This window comes from Pempheris klunzingeri, chromosome 7, assembly GCF_042242105.1.
Source record: "Pempheris klunzingeri isolate RE-2024b chromosome 7, fPemKlu1.hap1, whole genome shotgun sequence".
Lineage (NCBI taxonomy): Eukaryota > Metazoa > Chordata > Actinopteri > Acropomatiformes > Pempheridae > Pempheris > Pempheris klunzingeri.
This window is the reverse complement of record NC_092018.1, coordinates 25,285,680-25,307,818: the sequence shown is the minus strand read 5'-3', so window position 1 is coordinate 25,307,818 and position 22,139 is coordinate 25,285,680. Positions and strand designations below refer to the sequence as shown.

General features: G+C 41.9%; 1 protein-coding gene across 3 annotated transcripts in view; it reads left to right on the top strand.

The window, feature by feature from the left end:
• Positions 1-15,931, top strand: part of arvcfb (ARVCF delta catenin family member b) — a 97,818-nt gene extending 81,887 nt beyond the window's left edge. For all 3 annotated transcript variants that reach the window (XM_070834257.1, XM_070834256.1, XM_070834255.1), the window contains 8 exons: positions 5,694-5,821; positions 7,443-7,593; positions 8,060-8,252; positions 9,403-9,514; positions 10,018-10,102; positions 11,190-11,243; positions 13,107-13,198; positions 15,830-15,931. In XM_070834257.1, coding sequence (XP_070690358.1) covers positions 5,694-5,821; positions 7,443-7,593; positions 8,060-8,252; positions 9,403-9,514; positions 10,018-10,102; positions 11,190-11,243; positions 13,107-13,198; positions 15,830-15,931 — 917 coding nt within the window. The remainder of the gene's footprint in view (positions 1-5,693; positions 5,822-7,442; positions 7,594-8,059; positions 8,253-9,402; positions 9,515-10,017; positions 10,103-11,189; positions 11,244-13,106; positions 13,199-15,829) is intronic.
• The last annotated feature ends 6,208 nt before the right edge of the window (positions 15,932-22,139 follow it).

Genomic DNA, 22,139 nt, shown 5'->3' with positions numbered 1-22,139 from the left:
TGCTCACATCATAAAACAGAAAAAGAGCTTGTGCCTCACAAGTGCTCTCTGCGGCTGTGTGCACAGACAAACCATCTGTATTACCTGACAACTATGTCTACGGATAAGCCGATATTAACTTTGAAAGCCATTTGTTGAATTGTGGCAAATTGGTATGAAAGGCTTTTTCTTCCTTGCCGCTACTTGAAAAGTGACATATCTTGTCAATATGTTTTTCATCCGAAGGGAAATAATATCTCCATTGGACAGAGATTCTAATATAAACTAACACCTTCACCTCAGGCCCTGAAACACTATTACATTAGCAAGAGGGACAAACAACCAGAGCATTACCACTGTTGATCCACTGAGAGGTTGGATTGCTGCAGGCACATTCATGGGCGAACCACAGAAAACCTAATACAGCTATGGCTCAAGAGTGAGAGACCCGCTGGCTCCGTGTTTCTGTCCAAAGTTCAGGGGTTGTAGCAGGAGAGATGGAGAATTTCCAATGGACTTGGTTAAAAGACTGCTCGGACATTTCAGACAATTTAGTGTCCGTTTGTCAGCATGTTCTTGGTACCGTTGTTGACGTGTCCTCTCTGGATTAAAAGCCCACAGCAGGACTTTACTGGCCTGTCAGCACAGGAAAGGAGGAAACGGAGGAAGTACTCCCTGTCACTGTAGAAACAACTTGCTGAAAGGGTCCTATTGTGTTAAATGGTAGGAAACAAGCTTTCATGGACAGACTTCTGATAGTGCTGGAGCAGGACCCCTGTAGTGAAATGGCAAAGATGGAGGTAGGGAGTGACGGTGGGGTCTGTGCTGCATGTTCGCTTTGAGCCATCAGGGATATCCCCCCCCCCCCCCTTTCCGTCCACTCTCTCTTTCCCCAACTCCCTCTCCCTTCTCTTAAACCACCCCATGGCGCCAGGACATGTTTGTGGCTCAAAGCTGATGGGTAGCTGTCCAAGAGATGGGCCAGTTGCCACCCTCTGTGTCTCTTTGTCAACCTCTAACCAACTAAGGCCAAACCACCATGTGGATATGCTAATGTGGGGAGCCCTGGGGCTGCCCATAGAGATGCCAATCTGTGGCAGGGGCCAACCGGGAATGAGAGGAGAAAATGAAGCTTTGACTCCTGGACCATGTCAGTCTGAAGGGGTGACCGGGGGGTGAACGGCCTTTGCAGCCTGGCAGTGCACTCTGTTTTGGCTTCGCTCGGCTCCAAGTCTGTCAGGAGGGCTGTGGAAAGAAAGGGAATGCAAGCCTCTATCACATGTTCTTGCTCCGGCTTAGGATGAAGACACTTGTGTGTTTTAAATCAGCTGAATCAGACATGGGTTAAAGCGTGTTAAAACAACAGTGTTTATTTTCAATGTAACTTGGATGGAGTATACTGGAAAGAGAATTTAAAAGTCAAGTGTACTTTCCTGTGATATATATACGTGGTATTGAAAGGCATATATATATATATATATATATATATTTCTTACTGGAATAGCTTCATTTATTATGTGTTTCACAGGGGGAGGATGATGACCATGTGTTCTCTAAGTGTCTATCCTCTCTTTTTTTTTTTTTAACTCCGTCATCCATGTCTCTGTCTTTCTGTGACTCTGAAAGCCCCCTCTCTTACAGTACTGGACATTACCAGCATGTCAATTAACCTGAAGTCAGAAGCTTAAAGGTCAGAGGCTGTGAATTTTTGCAAAATTTCAGTGAACGAAGGATGACTACTTAAGAGGGAAAACCTGTTAGAGAAAAATTAGCAAGGACTTTTCTTACTCTGCTGTTTGTTTTCTATTTTTTTCCGTCTGCCGCTTTCTTTATCTTCCTCCATCTCTCCATTCCTTTCACAATGCTGTAAAACTCCCCTATGAGTTGTAGAAAGTGATATGTCATCATGTCCCCTGATTCGATGGAACTGCTGTGCACTGAAAATGGAGCAGTAAATGAACGGATCTGGTACAGCGCTTGTAGAAGGAGGAAGAGACCCTGTGCGTGTTGAAGGCAGACAGGATCGATGAACATCACTTTTTGACATGGTGTTTTGTGAATTGTGTGTGTGTACAGAGGTGTTTGCAGGGGTGTGTATGGAATTCTGCACAAATACAGCCAGCTATCCTAGAGTACAACAGATGGCTGAGAGAATTGCGTCAGTGAGGTGTTTGCTTGAGTGCGAGTGTCAGAGAGGAGTCCTCATCATGGTCACACGAGTGTGTATGTCCCTTCCTCACCCATCAGATAATCCATTATCATTTAACAGCCTGTCACACCGCTACACCTCACCTTTAATTGCAGCCAATGGTGAAGTTACATGAACCAAATCATTGCTATAGCTCTGCAATGAGCATCACTCAATGACTTCAACTTAACTTTGTCTCTAACCCAGTTTTCATGCACTGCAGCACCACAAAGTCCCTTCTCTTCAGTGCCCAGATACTAATTGAGCATCGCCTCGATTGCAGGAGTTGTCTCTGTCGTCTTCCCTTTGAAAAGTAACCTGCTGCTCCTCCCCTGTCACCTCATTTAGGGATGAGCATAGATCCCCCAAGCATTGTGTGTCTGTGTCTCTGTCTTTGTCTCTGTGTGTGTGTGTGTGTGTGTGTGTGTCTCTGTGTCTGTGTCTGTGCGTGTGTCTCTATGTGTGTGTCTCTGTGTGTGTGTCTGTGTCTCTGTGTGTGTGTGTGTGTGTGTGTGTGTGTGTGTGTCTCTGTGTCTGTGTGTGTGTGTGTGTGTGTGTGTGTGTCCGTCCCTCAGCACGGGACATGAAGCAGAGCTCAGCAGGGAGCAGACGGGAAATAAACAAATACTGGGCTCATCTCACTCAGAGTTGGCACAAACACTTGTTACACTATAATGTATTAATCCATAGATATTCTTTTCATTGACTTGATGTACGTGTATGTATGTTGAATGGTTGGAAGAGGTCACTGGCTCAGTTAACGTTCCACAAAGTCATGTGATCCAAACCTACAACACTTTCAATACAGGACTTTCACCTGTAACTAAGTATTTGAGTGAGTAAACGATCTGAATACTTCTTCCTTTACCGGTGCCTCAGACCATCCCATACCATAGTGTGCTTACATACACTCCAGACTGCACCACTGGATACATACCGTATTTAAGTAATCTCATCATGTTTGCAGTCTGTCACAGAATATAGGGCTGTGGTGGGCCCCGAGCAAAGCCAAGGTCACATCACTCTGACAGCTCATCTCCCCCTCTGAATTGTACTTCTGACTAACAAACTGACAACTAGCAGGCCAAAAGGCTAGCAGGAGATGACTGATGACAACAAAAACAACATCACAGTATACGATGCCAACAGAGCTCGACCTGGCTTGTGCTACTAAGAGAGACCTACGGCACTCTGTGCTGACATTAAGCCCCTGCTAAGGACATTGAGTGAAAACTCCGGCAGAGATATTCTCTGGCTCAACAGCAAGAAATTCTGCTTAGGATAAAGGAATTAGCTTAAAGGCCCAGTGAATTTGCTTCCACTCTCCTCCTTTGTTGAACAGTAACATGTCTTTTTTTTGTCTCGAATCCTTCATTTGTAAAATGCCAATTTCCTAAGTCACTTCAGTTGGTTGCCAGACCAAGACCACAGGAATTAGAAGATGGAGGAAATGTGGATTTGCAGATTATATTACAGAAAAATGCTGCCACAAAAGGCAGTCTAAGAGTGCAGGCGAACTTGGCAACAGAGCTTTCAACATGGCTGACGTTTTGTGCAGAGAGACTCTGCCTTGGAGATGAAGTGTCTGTCAACAGGACTGCCTGCAAGATGGTCTCCAGTTTGCTGAGTGTGCACCCAGTAGGCCCAGAAATGTGACGAGTGTGCAGAATGTTGCTGAGTGTCTGGTTTGCAGACCCTCCCCTCTTGCGTAGCCTGTGAGGAAACCTATTGATGTGATTCATGTTTTAGCACATGGCTACAACCCGGGTCTTGTGCGTGACGACTTCTGCCGCTCCTTTGAAAGTAAGCTCAATGTATTTCAAGCAGCACCTAAAGTAACATGCTCTCGACCTGGCAGTTTCTCCCACACACATTCTGGAGTGGGGCTTGGCATGATATTGGTGGGAAACGCCGCAGGGATGACAACCCTGCTTTTTTAGTGTTAACAACTATGTAGCTGTGTCTGGATCTGGCGGTCTCAGAGCGGGCTCAGGCTTCCGCTCTCTGCAAATTACGGGTGTGAGATGTGGATTTAGACGCATAAATGTGAGTTTGTTGGTTTCCGTTGTACCTTACAAGCGCACAAATGACACTCTTCCCTCTCTCACTGTTTTTTTCTTCTACTTAAAAATGTAAGTCAACAAAAAAAGGAAGCGTTACCTTAAGATGCCCTCTTAAGGGTATTGATTCATGCCTTAATACTTAGACCCAAAATATCACTTGAATTGCAAAAAAAAAATCTCTTTTTCTAGAGCTCAAAAATATACAGAGGGCCTTGTCAGCCCTTGTGCATCAATCAAATAGGGTTTCTATATATCCCTGCCCACATAATAAAGGGGTTTTCAAATAGAACTACTGGTCTCAGAAGAAACAGTGGGTTATATTTTCTTTAATTTGAGCCTGCAGGGCTGGAAGAAGGATTTGAAATTGCTTGTGTGCTGTTGTAGGGGATAGGAAGGAAGCTGCTGGTGAAGTGGTATTTCTGTAAAAGAAGATTTTAGCCTCTAGTCTCAAAGCATCAGCTAACTTGCGATCCTTCAGAAGTCTGTTAAGGCCTCAGTGAGTAAGAGCAGATCGCACTCCATGTTGAAGCACTGTAACCTTACTCCTGGCTTCGCGATGATTCATTACTCTAAAGACGTTTACTCTCCACTTTTGCCACAGATTAACAGACTGTAAATGTGACAACCAAACATGGATTTCACATCAGAGTGTTTTTTACGTGACTGCTTCTTAGAATTAATGTAAAATAAAACCCGAACATGTATGTGCCTCCAGGATCATCAAAATAGTAAAGAGGTTTTTTTTTCATCAAAATCTGACAAGATGTCTCCCCTCTGGGGTGGTGTGATGGATCCATAAAAGATGCAAGACTTTCCTCCAGAGATGTGAACAGCTCAAAATGACCTTGGCAGAAGATATATCCTCACTTAACTCTCTACCTATTACCTGAATCATTGCGTGTCTTGTTGATCCCTTGTAAAGCACTTAGTGTAGAACCTGTTTGTGCAAAATATGAAAAACCCCTTGGTGAATAAATTAGATTTGATGTGATTCGACACCCCTCTCTCTCCCTGTGCCTGCACTGTCTAATAGCTGATAATGTAATTACGTTTCCATCATAGGGAGGCCTAATGATTGACTGTAGTGGAATGCGCCATGTGCCAGTGAGATAAACCTCACTGTCAAATACTCTGTATTTAGTCAAGGCTGTTGGATCAATAATTTCTCATTCTTGTATTCTTCTTCTTGATAATATGAAAATCTACTCAATCATAATGCTTGTATCACTAAGAGTAAAGATACTACTGACTGAAGCTATAGTTTTCAGCTGTAACCAGGGGTACTGTGCATTTTGGTAAACCCAAGCTTCTATATCCTGTTTCCTTTCGCAAAGGAACTCCCCCTATGGTCCAAGATAAACCCCAGCACTGTACTGCCGATACCCACAGCCTAATTGGCCTGTCTGTCTTGCCAGAGAGTCTAACCAGTGTGTGTGTGTGTGGTTCTCTGTATTTCCCTGCAGGCTTTGAGCTGCTGTATCAGCCGGAAGTGGTGAGGCTCTACCTATCTCTGCTGACGGAGAGCCAGAACTACAACACCCTGGAGGCCGCTGCTGGAGCTCTGCAAAACCTCAGTGCTGGACAGTGGACTGTGAGTCCAGGGTCGGGGAGGGAACAACAAGCAGACACAGTGCTTTGTCTGTCTTTTAAACTTTTTTACTTCTGCATTGCAGTTTTGCAACTTTTGTCCTCATCATTGCCTTTTTAGTAGTGTCTGATGGCCTTAAAAGGAAAGAATACCTACCTCTAGAGGTGCTTAGAGTCACTTTAACAAGGGGTAGATGCACTGTCTCTGCAAACCATATCACAACTGTGTAAACTGAAATCTATCTCAAGACACAATTGAACTAACCAGCAGCGCAAACACAGTCTTTTTGATACTACCTTTCTCTGTCAGGTCCTCCCATCTCAGTGGGATTACATGACTCAGATAACATGTACACCAAACTTTCATCTCTGTTAATTGCTTCCCTCTGATGACGGATGACGTGAGAATCGCTCCAGCCAGAACCAGACATTTATTCCAATTAGAGCGTCTGAGGAGCTGCTGAGAGGCTGCCTGGCTTGCGGGCAGCAGTGAATTATCAACAGGGAAGGCTAGTTGTCAGTTGGCAGTTTACGCTCGACACCTCAGGCAAGAGCGGTCACTTATGTTTTTCAGCAGTCTGGCTTTATTCAGCCCACGGCAGCATTATCACGGCAGCGCTTCTCTTAACACCCATGTGTCAGACTGTAAACACATCCTTCAGTCCTCTGAATTCATCAGCAGCACCAAGCCTTTCTACCTCGACTGGGAAAAACACCTCAACTTTTTAGAGTTTTCTTTTTCATTAGTTTCATGAGTTAACATCCAGCCCCGACTCTTACATTTAATGTTAATAATTTAGTAGTAACAATATTCTGCTAAGGTAAACGTTTTGAGGAGAAATCCTTCGTTCCGTTGGTGTATTTTTCATGTTGAAGCTGATCAGGATGCCTGGCAAGGCTCAGGAACCTGTGGAGCCTCTGACCCATCACACTGTCACATCTGCTAGCTGGACAAAGCATGTCCCTGCTCCCTTGGAGGATATCAGAGCTTCTTCCTTAAATCCTCTTCGTTCTTTGCTACTGCTTAGTTCTGTACCACTGGACTGACCTGTTTTTGTTAAGGCTCTCTACTGCCACCTGGTGGTTCAGCTGTGTCCGTCCTCTGGTTAATTACATCTCTTGGGGTACTCGCGCTTAGAGGAGAAACCCTTTTATGTCAAACTTAATGTTTCATGTTACAAAAAATGAGAAGTAAAATCTACTGATGTTTAAATTAAGACAAATCATATCACATGTCCATTGGAAGTCCCACTGTGTAATGCTGTGAATTAGTCAAGCCCTAGGAGCTGTGCTGTGCCGTCTTGTATTTAGCTGGTGAGTGATTGAGTGTTTGTGCATGTGTGGATTGTTTGCGTGTGAGAGCATGAAGGCCTATATCAAAAATGCCCCCCCCCCTCCCTCGACTGGTGTCATGGGGGTGACCTGGACACCTCCAGTGGAGCTTTCCCAGTGGTCAAAAGAAAAGATGTGTTGTCATGTTGGGCAGCTCCCAGGTGGGAATCTGAAGGTCTGCCTGAATGTCAAACAGGATTGTGCTGATAGTGCGTGCACACTCAGCCTAATCTAGAGGTTAAAGGTTGAAATTATAAAAAGCAGTCACACAATGCCCTCTGTCTGTCCCCCAGTGGTCCAACTACATCCGAGCCACAGTGCGGAAGGAAAAAGGTCTTCCCATCCTGGTGGAGCTGCTGCGCTCCGACTCTGACAAGGTGGTCCGAGCAGTGGCCATCGCCCTGCGCAACCTGTCCATCGACCGCCGCAACAAGGACCTGATCGGTACAAATACTTCACACACCAAACTAAGATTTCATCAGAAAGCCTCTTTGTTTCGAACAGTAAATAAATAGTGGAGCGTTACTGTTTTTGCATGACCACTGCAACAATAACCCACATGTACACTGAGGCTGTCTGTATGTTCAAGTGTCAGATCATGTGGATATCTTCATAGGTTACTGTTTTTAGTTTAGTCCGTTTTTGTTAATATCCTCTACCAAAGACTACAAAAAAACACTGTCCATAGAAACGCTAAGTTTGAAAGACTTTCAGACTGCTGAAGTCTCAGCTAAACGTTAGAATGCACTTTTGCACAAGAAGGAATGCAGATTTTGTTCCCCATCTAAAATTGGAATCGCACTGGGATGATAACTCCTCAAGTCTGGACAGAGAGAATAATTGCATTGACAAGGCCTTTTCAATAACATACCTGACATAATTAGGTAACATTTTGAACTTCACCTTACAGGAAGTTATGCCATGCGGGACTTGGTGAGCAACCTGCCCAGCGGCCAGCAGCGGCCAGCCAAAAACCTGGAGGAGGACACTGTGGTCGCCATCCTCAACACCATCCATGAGATCGTCACTGAAAGCTCTGAAAACGCCCGCTCCCTCATCCAGGCCCAGGCCATTGAGAAGCTGGTCGCCATCAACAGGACCAGGTAAGATTATGTATAACTGTTTCTAGGTTGCGTGCATAAGATGGCAGGCTGTCCTATTTGGATTAGATGACAGCTAATACATAAAATACTTGTAGAGTATTTTATGTATTAATTAGGCTACTTTTACACATTAGCATGCTCACAACACTGGGAGAACTGTTCACCTTTTTATCTCACAATAATAAAGAATGCTTAGTTTTCCAATTACTGACTGTGTGCAGTAAATTGTAGCTGACTGCTGATTTCTTTTGTGTTTTTATCATCAATGCTATGCAAACAGAGTGTATTACAGACAGGGAACCAAACAGAAACTATATCTTCATACTTATGTAATCACGGCAGAAGTGTGGGTATGCCTTAGGGACACCATACATGTAATAATTACAATATGACCTTGAATGCAATTTGCATCGTCAACCTTTATATTAGTATTCATGGCGGATAATGTAATGTGTCTCTAATGGCCCAAGCTTGGCTGCCACAATACTATACTGTGACGAGCCTAAGCCCACAGCACATTCATTAAAATGCTTTTAGAATTGGACGGCATCGTTACAGGGGGGTGCCTCTGAAGCCGCTGCTTGTGCAAGTGAGTGAGTATAGTCGTTCCTCTAATGCCTGAGTTTCCCTCAACAAAGTGGAAATGAAAACCAACAGATAATAAAGCAGCTATTCAGCAGGTGTCTTACATTACCACAGTGTTAACCATTGCAAAAGTAGCGCGTCTGATTGAAAAACAAGAGCACTTTTCAAAGGGCTCGTCCTTGTGTGGTGAAGTATTGATCATGTGGAGAGTCATTCTCAGTAGCATGAATATACATAGAGTTTACTGAGACCAAATAGCTGTGTTTCCTCTCAGCCGCATGAGATTAGCTTTCTTTGAAGTGAGCCCCCCTCCCCCCCAACCCTCCCACCCACCCACATGTAATTAATACTGGTGGCTCAGAGGTAGCTAATGAAAGGAAATGTGCACTCATCTGGCTATGAATTAAAAACTAGACCCTGGAGCCACTCAGGGGACTCAGTGTCTTTGAATAAAGAGATTGATTGCGTGCTAGCCTATCCAGCCGTCACTGTTTGGAGGCTAGATGAGGTCTCTGACTTTAATTGTTATTTCTTCATGGGTTTCCGCCCTCTTGTGGCCCTTCAGCCAATCAGCTCGCGAAACCAAGGCGGCGTCCCACGTGCTGCAGACCGTCTGGAGTTATAAGGAACTGAGGAACGCTTTGACCAAGGACGGCTGGAACAAGAGCCACTTCCAGGTACACATGAGCTTGTCTGTAATCTTGTGGAAGTTAGTTTCACATAATCTTTAACCTAATTATTATTATTATTATTATTGCTGTTGTTGTATTATCAGGTTCTCAAAGAATACTATTTAAGCATTGAGACAGAAACTTTTAAGAAGAATCACTTTGCCATTTACAAAGTGATCCACTAAGAGAGTATCATCACAAAAGGTATTAGTAGCATCATAAGTCAATCTAGAGAGACACATTTCCATATAGCATGTCTATAAGCCAGGGTATTAAAACATAGAGGCATCACTAACTGGCACATGCAGTCCTTATATTAGACTGATGTACACAGACATTTGATGTTAAACATGTCAACTTCTATTTAGTTTGTCAGCCTGTAAAATAGCAAGAATCCTCACAATCCTGACATCGCATTAAGAAAGAGAAGGAATTGTCTCTGTTCTACATGTGTGTGCGTGAGCTGTATGATACTATGTTCACATGCTGGCTGCTCTGCCTCCTCTCAGCCCACGGTGGCCACCCCGAAAGCAACCAAGAATGGCAAGCCAGGCTACGATGACACCACACTTCCCCTGATGGAGAAGAACCAAGGTCAGCTCGTGTGTGTGTGTGTGTGTGTGTGTGCGTGTGTGTGATTATTGCTGTTTTCGCCTGTTTAGAGGACAAAGTGGGTGGGATACCTCAGAGTAGATCACAGGCGTCTTCAGCAAAATGACAATTTAATGCCAGTATTATCTGATTCATTTGTGATTTATCTTTTTATCTTTTATCTATTTAAGGCTGGTGATAGTCTTTTTTTTGTTATTTCCTAAAATAGTCCTGATAGCTTGTTTTTAGTAAATGCTACTTAAAGTGAAGCTAATAAGTAAAGAATGTATTTTTTGGGACTTTTTTCAGCCACTGAGGAATTTTTATCAAAGTAGTCCTGGCATGTAGTATCCCACCTGTATATTCCTCAAAGCAGGTTAAAAAAAATACCAACAGTAACTTGAAAGCAGCGTGTGATGGCATGTGAGGTTGTGTCTGTTTTTCTCATGGCTGTATTGAAGCGCTGTGCTTGCCACATTACTACTCTCATCCTCTGTGTGGTGAAGCTGTGGTGTTGTTGTGTGTTGCAACAATGCAGTCATAGGGGTGAAAAGATGAAGCACATAAAATGGGAGAGAGAGCACTGAACAGCACTTTGCTGCTGTGGAGTTGAAATCTTCAACCCTCAAAAAGTTTTGAGGAAAAATAAAGATGTTCTTTTTTTGAATGCTGAACTCTTTTCTATTTTCATTTTGGGTTTGAAATTGACGTAATAGGGTCATAAATAATGAAAATGTCCTCACCCATATGTGTGTATCCACAGTCAAAAAGCTGGGGTGGAGGTTTTCTGTAACAGGTGGGGGGCGGATTTGTGCAGTACATTGGCCCAGCAACAAACATCTCTTTGACAGAGGAGTCAATAGCATAGCAGCAGTTTAATGTCCTGATTTTTGGCCTTGTGCCCCATTTTTTTTTTTTTTTGCATCCATACATGCACATGAATCGCGGCACTCATGCCTGCCCACTCTCAGTTTTCATTATTCAGTCACTGGCCGAGAACCATTACCCTGAAAAGCAGCAGCGTTTTGGCTCAATTACTCAGTTTGTGTGTGTGCCTCTTTTGTACAAATGGCATATGAATGCTTTTCAGGCACCAGGAAATGTGGCAGTGGTGATATGATACCTATGGATGAGCTGGGCCCAGGTAAGAGCCAGACTGCATGATCGTCCCTAGCCAAAGGAGAGCTAGCTCTCCTCTAATCTCTCTCCAGTGTCCAATCGTGCCTACTTTGATTGGACTTCTCTTCTACTAGTTATTTAACTCTTGCCAACATGTTATTTTTAATCTGAAAATTCAAAAAACTGAACAGTTTGATCTTGGTATGATGGCTTTGGACCAGGCTTCAGTCATGACGCTCTTTGATGCTGTATGCTAGACCCCTCTCTTGACAAGATGTTTGTACAAACGTGGGCCTTCATTAGAAGCTCAACACCAAAAGATGTGGGTGGTTCTCCTCTTCAATAAATACACTCTCAATATATCGTAGGGCAAATTTCCTGTGCTGTTCTTTCAAAGTAAATAATCCTGCTGTTGTTCGAAATATAGAACTGCAACTATGATAGTCACTCTTTTATTAAGTTCTTGAAATCAAACATTTTCTGAATCATGTGGGTGGTACGTAGAGGAATAGTTTTTGTTATCTTTTTAGAGGTGCTTCAGGTATGTTTTTTTCACCCTCTTACCCAATGATAGCCTTATAGGGTATATAATGCTGGTTTCCCTCCAAGCCTCTGGGCCCATATTTATCAAGCATTAAGAATCCCTCCGAGGAATTGTGCTGAAAACACTTCTACTATAAAGTGGGACATGTCTGAAGCTTCCTACACTGACTTTCAACAAGGAGAAGGACTCCAGTGACCGTTTTGCAAGCTAATAAGCAGAACCTTATATTGCAGTTTTCTGACAGTTCAGGTTTGAAATATTTAAAAGTTGTGAAATTCAAAATGCATAAATTAGCAACATTTTCATTTGTAGGCTTGATGTGTCTTTAAAAAATAGCTCTGCAAACATTTTGATTTCATGGAAAATTTATGAATAGCAAAAATCCCTTGATGAGGTATACCAATAATTCATTTCCATAGGTAAACACTGGAAGCCACTCGTGCAGCTTAAGCAGTAAATGTATTTGCAGTTTAAAATGGAGATTTAACTGAAATATCCTGGACAGCTCATGATATTATGACCAGATTTTGCATGCATAATGTAGCACTGCTTTCTGAGTGAGGATATTGATTGGGGAGAGACTATTTGTGTAATCGCCAAGTGTTGAAAAATAACACAGATACGCAGATCTGTCATCTGCAAGTATCAACTATGTGAAGGAATTCATGAATCAATAGATAAATAACCCCATGAGTTTTATGAATGCACTTCAAACTGTGTGGTGGAGAAATGATGCTATTTGAGGAGCTGTAACTGAAACTGTTGCTTTAACAGACCCAATTCATCCCTGTCGCAAAGCTCCATTAAAAAGCTCCATTAAATTTTGTTTTTGCAGAGAAGACATGAGGTCAGTCAAAAAATGAGCCAATATTTAACACACCTCCAAAAAATCATCAGTGAATGTTTCTCCTCCCACAAAATGTGTGTTCGTGTCTCTACAGGTAAGTTTAAGATGTTGATAAAACACTTGAACTTCTAATGGTAAAAGTAGAGTTACAGTATGCACCACTCTTGAGTTTCTCCTCTGAGATGCTTGATAACTATGGGCCCTGAGCTGAGAGTATGTGAGGCTGCGTTTAAAGTTTAGAATAAGGCCACGGTCAAATACCGCTTGATGGTAAATAATGTGAGTGCCAGAAAGTTTAGACTAGCACAATTTAACAACATGGAGACATTGTTAGTCTACTTTTATGTGTCCAACAACTTTGTGGCACTCTCATAAGTGTTCCAGCACAAAGAACTTATCATCCCGTTACTCCACACAGGTTAAAACAAATAAGTTGTCGCTGTTTTTATGTAAGCGTGGACAGAGAGGAATTGACCATTGTTCTCTGGCCTCATTAGATGGTTACTCCACCATTGACCAGAGGGACAAGGACTGCAAATACAAGACACCCGACAGCTCAGTGGATCTGACAGAACGGGAGCCATTAAAGGTACGGGCAGACCTCCTCTGGCCTCCTGGGTTGTTGGAACATAGAGGATGAAATAATGATGGCTCACTGAAATGGTATCACGTGTCCTCTCCCTCTGTGTCTCTCTCTTTCTCTCTCTCTTCATGTTTTCTGTGGTGGGCCTCATTAGAAGCTCTTAATCCTATTGATTTCTTTAAACAGGCTGGAAGTTGTCATTCTCTGTTAATGTTGCCCGCCACAGTTCAGGGCTGTGGATGGCCTCAGATCTGCGAGCCACTAGTTAATTGAGTGTAAGCTTCTGGTGTCTGTAAAGTAATTAATCTGAGACTGATTAAAAGAACCGCCAACAAGCGCTCCTCGCGGAAACAACCCTTGCCTTGGCAATGAACAGACTGCTGCATTATCAAGTGGTCGCCTGCTGATTATACAGCCGCCAAAGTTTGTTTATTGTTGAGCTGATTGGCAATCCAGCCTCAAAGAGGACTCACAGGATAATGGCCTCAGAGGATGTTTCACACGTGTCAGATGACTCCCAAGTGGTCTTTGTTGTTAATTTTTGATCTACTTCAGTGCCAGATGAATAGGATTCTCCCTGTAGGGTTGTGAAATAAACACAACAAAGAGTCCAATAAAGTCACTTTAGCTTTATGTATGAGTTAAAAATAACTCTTTAAAATCTTTTTAAGAGTCAAGCTGGAAATTTAGTTTGGACAAGAGCCAGTAGTCCAGTAAACGGCCTATAGTGTTTGAATTTTAATCTGGACTACAGTACATTAGTTTGCAGTTGCTATGAAGTTCTTCATATTTACCAAAAATTGGGCATAGTGTCTCACTTTTATTAAGACAGGAGTGTAACAATGGTCATATGAAAAAAGCATCTTAAAGTGAGCCTATGTAACTTTGTCAGTGTCCATTGTGGCCACAAGTGACAGGTATGAGTCACTGGTAAATGTTAAAATGTGGTGTAATCGTAGTGCAAGAAAACAGGAGCATAATTCATGACTGACTGAGTAATGTCTGTTAAAAAGCAATATCTGCCTAAAGTGTGGTCACGTCAGCATACATTAGCTACCACAGTGGTCACACTAGACCAAGTAAGATGTAGCAGCAAACCCAGTGAGTTTACTGAATAAGGCAATATTAAGAGGAACACTGTGTGATTTATTTCTTCAAAAGTTACATAGTCTTGCTTTAATGATGAAAGCCGGGTCATTAGGTCTCTGTCGTCTCTGTCTATATCAGTAACACGTGAGAGACTGTAGCTCATATTGCTAGGATGCCTATCCTGTCTGAGTCATTGAACATTAATTGAACAACTAATTTTAAAATTCTATTGTTGTAACAATGGTAGTTCATTATTCGGACAAGGGTCAACTTTATCATTCAACATTGAAATCAACCTGACATGTGACAGTGAGCTCTTTTGTTAAAGTGGGAACTTAAAACCAGGCTGAGAAGTAGTGTTTGACCACCCGCTCTGGTTTAAAGTTTCAATTTTCTTGCTCCTCTGACCTTTGGCTTGTCAGAAAAGTGTTGTAACTTTAACCACACCCAACTGTGATGTCATGGTGCACTGGCCACACCCTGGAGTACACTTCTGCATCACTGCATCAACTTAAGAGGTTAAACTACTGGAGGTCTGCACAAGCAAAATGTTCCTCTAGTGTTGAGTTGTTCATACATTTTTATTTTCCGTTTAGATTTGTGATAACTGATGTCTTTTCTACACTGATATCATGTCAGAATAATTGTTTGTGTTGAGATAAAAAAAATGGACGCAACAAATGGACGTAAAATTGGCCTCAAATTTAGGGCTGAGAACGGTGTACTTTTTAAGAATGTTTGCATCTTCCTCTTCATACACAACTTATGAGTAGGTAAAACATGTAATATTATTATAAGGCATGTTTTAGGCTAATCAGGGAGGATTTTACTCCTCACACAAACCTGTTTCGTAACACCTGTTCTTAAATATTTTCATTCTTATAGTATAGTTTTAGTATCACTTGATATGTCACTGTTCAGAGGCTTTAACATCAAAACAAGTGCAAATGCATCCAGTTTAAAGACAGAATACAGCAGCCTTTTCAGCAGCAAAATATAGCAGCAAAAAACCTGCTATTGGCAGCCTCATTACTTAGCAATGACCTCAGGCTTCAATAATCCATTTTGGTCGACACCTACTCTTTATTATTTTTAGGTTAACTGCTAAGCCAGTTAGAGCTGAAGTTATACTGTCACATCTTGAAAGGGCAGACACTTTAACCAGCTCGGAAGCCACAGACAGGAGTAATCACAGCAAACAGTCGTGTTTGTCTTCAGAGTGCACAGGCATTACTCTAAAGCTGTCCTCTTAGTCTGCTGTCTGAACTTCCCAGAGGTGTTTTGCCTGCTTTGAATCCAACATGAAACCGCTCTCTCCCTCTTTCATTTGCATGGTTTGGTTTGCTGTTCTGTAATCACTTTGACTTCTTACCAAGCTTTCCTTAAGGCAGGGAACTAACACTAGCTTCTCTGATCGTGGATGCATGTGTGTGTGTGTGTGTGTGTGTGTGTGTGCGTGCGTGCGTGTGTGCGCGCACAAGCGTATATGTGAAATGTATTGACCTCTTTGTGTTTTTTTTTTTTTAACCCGTCCTCCTGTGGCAACAGAATGACACAAATAGGAAACACTATATCAGGAGTAACAGGCCTGCGGTCAGTCTGGTGGACGCTTGTGATGTTAAGCCCCAGCCTGTTGACTCCTGGGTCTAAATGCATGCATGGTAGGTCTGAAAAACAAAAGCACAACAAAAATGACAACCTTCACCTTTTGGGTTGGATTGCAGCATCCTTTTCATTCCCTGTTTGTTCATCATCTCCGCCTGTGTTCCTGCCACCCTCACACTGTATCATGTAGACCTGCTGTCACCCTGCACCCAGAGCGTTTGGCTGTAGAGGTCACTTTGTTCTTTTCATAGAAACGCACACAATTCACTTGAAGCTCAAGTCAATACCATTTTTATGGTTTAAAGGCTTTAGATTTTACGTAGGATTCCATAAATCAACACATACTGTTTGAATTCTTCATATCTACAGAGGCTCCTCTGTTCTTGTCTTCCTAAATGAGTTATAAATCTGCCCCCATGATTAGTGTCAACTGCATTATGTCCCTTGTGACAACAGAAAGCTTGACAGATTTAGCAACAGGAACTAAGAGGGGCGGGGTTTACAGGGTTTAACAGTCATTTAATATAATCACATTGCTTTCATGCATCCCATAATTGTTTTATCACCGTTATGTTACCACTCAAGGTGATCGACATAGCATTGTCAAAAAGGAAAAAAAACAAAACAACAACGTGACTTCGCAGCTCTGTAACACTCGTAGAAAGTAGACTGTTTACAATTCAGCTCCACCTGTCTGATTGAAATGTACGCTTAGCTTCACTCACTGCTTCCCCTGGCAGCCTTTGCTGAAATTGGTGGCAAATGATGAAGGGGAATCATTCTTCTTCTCTTCAGATGGATCCTCCAGGGGCTCAGTTATCCTTTAATGAAAAGCAGTAGGGAGAAAGAGGAGGATATGCGCAAACACACACACACACACACAGAATCTCTTCTGTCTACATTCACCGCTCACACTTCTTTGGTGAAAGTAAGATGACTTCATATAAATAGTTCATAGAAATTGATGATGGTTGCCAATGTATGTAATGCACACATATACAAATCCACGCATTGCTGACTTCCACATAATGTCTCAAAGGCAGAGATACACATGAATACAGTTACATGCAGTAGCTGATTTGAATGTTGTGTGTTAACATTCACAGCATGAATGATGAACTAAGTGTCTTCTTATGTAACGTAGACGATCATATGTCCTTGTTAAGTCACTGAAAGAAATCAGCCCCTCCTTGTGGTTGAGAAGATGTCTTTTTTTTCAAAGAGAGAATCTCTTTGTATTTGGGCAGAAAGCTCTGACCAGTTTCACTGAACAGAGCTGCAACTAAACGCACTAAAACCCAATGAAAGCTTTTCAGACACTTGCTTTTCTTCTCCTTTAGAAATATTATTTCCCCCTGCATCCAAGAGCAGCTGAATTTCGTCTTTGTTTCCAATTTTCTATGTCCATGCACCTTAGCTGGAGCAGCAGCCACACTTGTTACACAAGGAAAGAAATCTAAATGAGTCCTTAAACCTGTATATTTTATGTGCAGTGCATTAGTGACTGTTTGCCTTATGGTGGTTATGTGAATTCCCAAACTTACCCACTCTTTAATGTCCCACTAAATGACTACTACAAAGCTGCAAGCTGATCCGAGTGAGCTTCAGTAGTTGTCGTTATTGTCTCTCAGCACTGCGTCTCTCCTCCTGCCTTCACCTCATCGCTGCTGTCCTCTCATCCGACTTCACTGTCTTCCTCATAGTCATCTTCTCATTGCATCTCATCTTTGTCAGTGGCCACCCGTTCGATTCTTTCTTCTCCATCCATGTCATTATCATAGGAAAAACCTCACAGGGTGACTCTTGAGCCACAGTGGTATGATTTATGGTATTCATTGTAATTTTGCCGCTAATTTCTATTAAGAATGAACCATCAGGTGAGTAATTTTCCCTTCATTTAGCACATTATTTAGCTGGATTTCATCCAGCACATTAAGCATCTGTTTTTGCACCCTCTCACCTCCATTTGTCATCTGCTCTGATATGATTGAAGCATTTGTTGACAGTGATGTGATTTGTCGAGCACAGTGACAATGCCAACCTTTCTTTCTGACTGAAAAGCACATCCGGAGAGTTTCATTCTAAATTCACATCCGCTGACCACTGGCTAAATGTGGTTACTGCTCTGAAATGATACATTTTAGTCTGAAAGATTTAAGGAAAACGCTGCTGATTCATTTTTCTTATTGTCAACAAATCCCATGAAAAGACCCTAACCAACAATGGGTTGATCCTACTAAATACTGATAAAGCTTATTCCTCTTTGCCAAAGACGTCCACTTATAAGCATGCCAATTGTGTGTTAATCTGCAGCTGAAAATAGACTCCAATGAATGCGCTGTTTATTGCTGTTTGTGACTTTTTAGATATCGTGGGTGCACCAGTAATTCCGGTGCTAAAAGGATAATGCCAGTATTTTTAAACCTGGGCCCTATTTTTTACATGTTTTGGGTGCAAAATGACTGGTTGGAACAAAGGCTGTCAGTGTTAAAACAAACTAATTTAGTAGATGTACTTTGGCGGGTGAGGTTGCCCGGAATGATTACATTACAGCCTTTGTAGGAGTTATCCTTTAAGTTGCTTTCATTGCATTGATTTATTTTTTGGCCACTTGGGCGAAGCTTCAGAAGTTGTGAAAACAGCTCATGACACTATATCTTATAAAGTCGGGCAGACTCCACAACAAGCTGAACATCACATTTGATATATTACACCTATAGAAAGTTCCTACGGCTAATGTGCTAGCAAACAATTGTGTATTTATTTGCACATGTAGCTGAAACGGAGCAGCATTAACATTTAACTCTCCTTATAGGTTAACTTTGGTTCCCACTAACACCTGAAGGGAAATTGTGGCTCTTTAGCTGTTAAATTCTCCACCTTGTTCAGCAAGTTTCTAGCTTTGTTTCCAATTTCCTATGTCCATGCACCTTAGCTGGAAGGTTTCTGTCTTTGAATGGAATTTGTTGACAGTAACAAAAAACAGAACAAAGCCTTCCTTTAAATCCTTTAAATCACAATACAGCATTTCTGTTACCATTCGTCATGATGGATGTCATTTTTTTGTAGCAGTTCATGTATCATGTATTGTGCCTCCAAACTGTGCAGGTGATTCTTCTAATGTTCTTCTCTCATGTCCACGTTCTTCAGGCTTAATATAACGTCAGCGCGACGCCCCAGCTAGAGGAGGATCTCTCATATCACCACTGCCATTTCACACAGAGGGCATCTTTGGAGTTGGACTTTGTACAGAAAAGAGGATTTAAAAAAAAAAAAAATATCACAACAGATCACAACAGCAACTACCCAGCAGCAGCCAGCATTCTCATGCTTTTCAGAAAAAAGATTTAAAAAAGAATAAAAAGTGACTACTCCTACTACTTTCTCATATCTACATTCCCACTGGACATCATGTGAATTTTACAGTGTTGACTCTTTTTGAGCTCTACCGCTGACGAGGAAGAGACAGGCCAGTGCTGGTGAAGGAATGGACGTTATGACGGGCGGACAAAGGAAGGTGGAAGGAAGTGAATGGAAACGGAACGTATATTGGAAGGAAACCTGTAGGAGAAGAGATGGGAAATGGAGTTCTTTTCCATTTCAGTTTTCACATCTGGAACAAGTCCATGCCTCAATCTTGTGGGTTTTGGAGAGTTTTACTTGAGTTTGTCAGGCTTTGGTGTTTTGATGTGAACAGGTATGGACTGGTGTGTTTGAAGGTAACTGAATGTTTGTTTTCAGATTGGCGGGGAGGACACGAGAAAAGAAAAGTAAAAGGAGAGAGGCTGAGCCTGAGAAGAGCTGTAGTTTAGCGGAAAAGCACGTGCTCCCAGCAGCCTGCTCTCATAGACTTGTAAGTCTATTTATTTGGTTCACTGTGTTTTTTCAACAACAACAAAAAAGTGCACTGGGATGCTTTGAATCAAAAGGGGTTAACAGGCGACCGATGTCCATTTTATAACGTGAGGTGTCTGCAAGTTGCGGTGTGGAGGTAGGAAGGTGGCATAGCGTGTACACCAGATGGAGTTTCTGTTCACACTGCATCGCAAAAGTACGCTAAAGTGGAAACAAAACTTTCTGTTTATGAAAGGTCAACACGTGTGAGCTGAGTGGCATGTTGACCTTGAGCTGTGGTTACTCGTGTAACCACTCAGGTTGTAGCGACGCAGTTTCCTGGCTGGTTACTCTTTGTCAATGATGTGTATTAAAGAGGATATAAGGCATTTTGTTTATAAGTGATTTGTGTTTTTGAAAAGAGAGGCAGACGATTGTTCTCTTGTTGAAAGAATAGATCTAAAAGCATTTTTTATTTTTGTTGGGTTTTATATAAATGTATATTAGGATCAAAAGGAAAAAAATGGAAAAATGAAGGAAAAAAACGAAACAAAAATTACCGACTTCTTAGTTGTATATTAATATCACTTTGTTTGGAAAGCACATCTCATTTGATAAAGGCTCACCATGTTTGTAAACAAGAAATAACCACATAACTTCAATGTGTGTCAAATATTGTCGAGTTACGCCGACGATCACCTATTTATATTTTGTATTTGTCAAAAAAAAAAAAGTTACAGAAAACGTTTATCTGCAGTGTTCTTTCTAAAGGCGAGGAATCACATTTTGTCTGACAGCCCCTGCATCTTTGAAACAGGCACTCTGGAGGAGTCAAGGGGTCAGAGGTCAGACTAAGAGATGGCATTGTTAATAAAAGTCCCTTCATTTTTTTCCCCCCTGATGCATTCAGACCCAAGTTACCACCAACCCTGAACCCTCCTCCACTGGTGCATCCTAAAGAGAAATATTCAGTTGTTAGCATGAAGAAAAACTGTACAGATGTTTATATTCTATTCTTTCCAAGTGCCAGTTTTTTGTGGTGTCATTTGGATATTAACTAATTCATTCACGTGCAGGAAGACGAGTGGATCTGGATGTTCAAGGCAAAACAAGAGTTGCATCACACTGTACAAAACAAAACATCAAGTTTGGTCATATAGTATATATTTTTACAACAGTTAAGATGTAGAAAAGCAGAGAGATACAGAATCATATTGCCATTTTTTCTCTTGCTTAGTGAGACTGCACACAAAATCCAGAGATGAGATGTGCACAGTCTCCTTTCCAGTCACAGTCTGTCTCGTGATTCACTGTGGAGACAGAAAGAGAACCCAACCCAAGTTGGTATCACTCATGCGTCATCAAGGCGAACGGCATGTGCCTGCGTTGAAGTCTGATTTTTCTTTGTGACGTATGTGACTTTATAAAGCTTGCATATTTTACACAGTGTTTACAAAGATGTATGTTGTGGTAAAAATCAATAAACTACAAAAAAAACTTACCGTATAAATTTTAATTTCAGATGTTAAAAACGTTATAATAATACCCAGCATCCCTTTTGTGTGTCCTCAGAAGTGTGTGCTTTCATTGGACAATACTGAACCCTTACAACAAAGACCCACATAACTGCATATTCCTGACTGCGCGTTGCAGTGCCACTACCAAAGGATCTGGAGTTGTATTTACATGCATTAGTAAAGGGGGTCGTTGGTTTTGTGGATGTGCAGCACATTGTACATTGACAAAACAAAGAGCCATGCAACTGTGCGGTAAAATCAATGCAGGACACGGACACACATCGAATCAAACGAACCTACCTGTGTAGATATCACTGATTCAAGACCGTCAAAATAAAGTTAACTGTAACTCAGTAGCAGATGTGTTTGTACCTATCATGTGCCTTAACCTTTTCCATGGTAGATAAAGATAGGTGTGTTTATATAACTTTATTCCTCCCCTCTCAGCTGTCATCTCTCCATCCTGTCTGTTCACCTCTCCTCCCTTCTCCTCCCGTGTCACCCTCCCTTCGCTTTTTCCTCCACACAACTCACTCATTCATTCATCCTGCAAACCCCCTCCCCCAACCTCCCACCCCCCCAGTAGTTTAGACTGTTGGTAGGTTTCTGCCTTGTATTACGTTGTATTATAAACTTTTAAAAAGATAGAGTCATTCGAAAAAATGGTTTTGATTTCCTAGAGGAGTAAAGTTGTTAATGCTTTCGTAGCGAGCAGAAGCAATGCCACAGTGACAGAATGTATGTATGTTAATTTTACTAATACCCAGAGGCAAATATTACGCTTGTTAAACATAACGGAAAAAATACTGGTTTGTAGAGTTTAAATTTGGTGTGTTTTCAATAAATCATGCCTGGAAAGAAGGTGTTGCTCGGCTCTGTGTCTTATTTTACATTCAGTTATT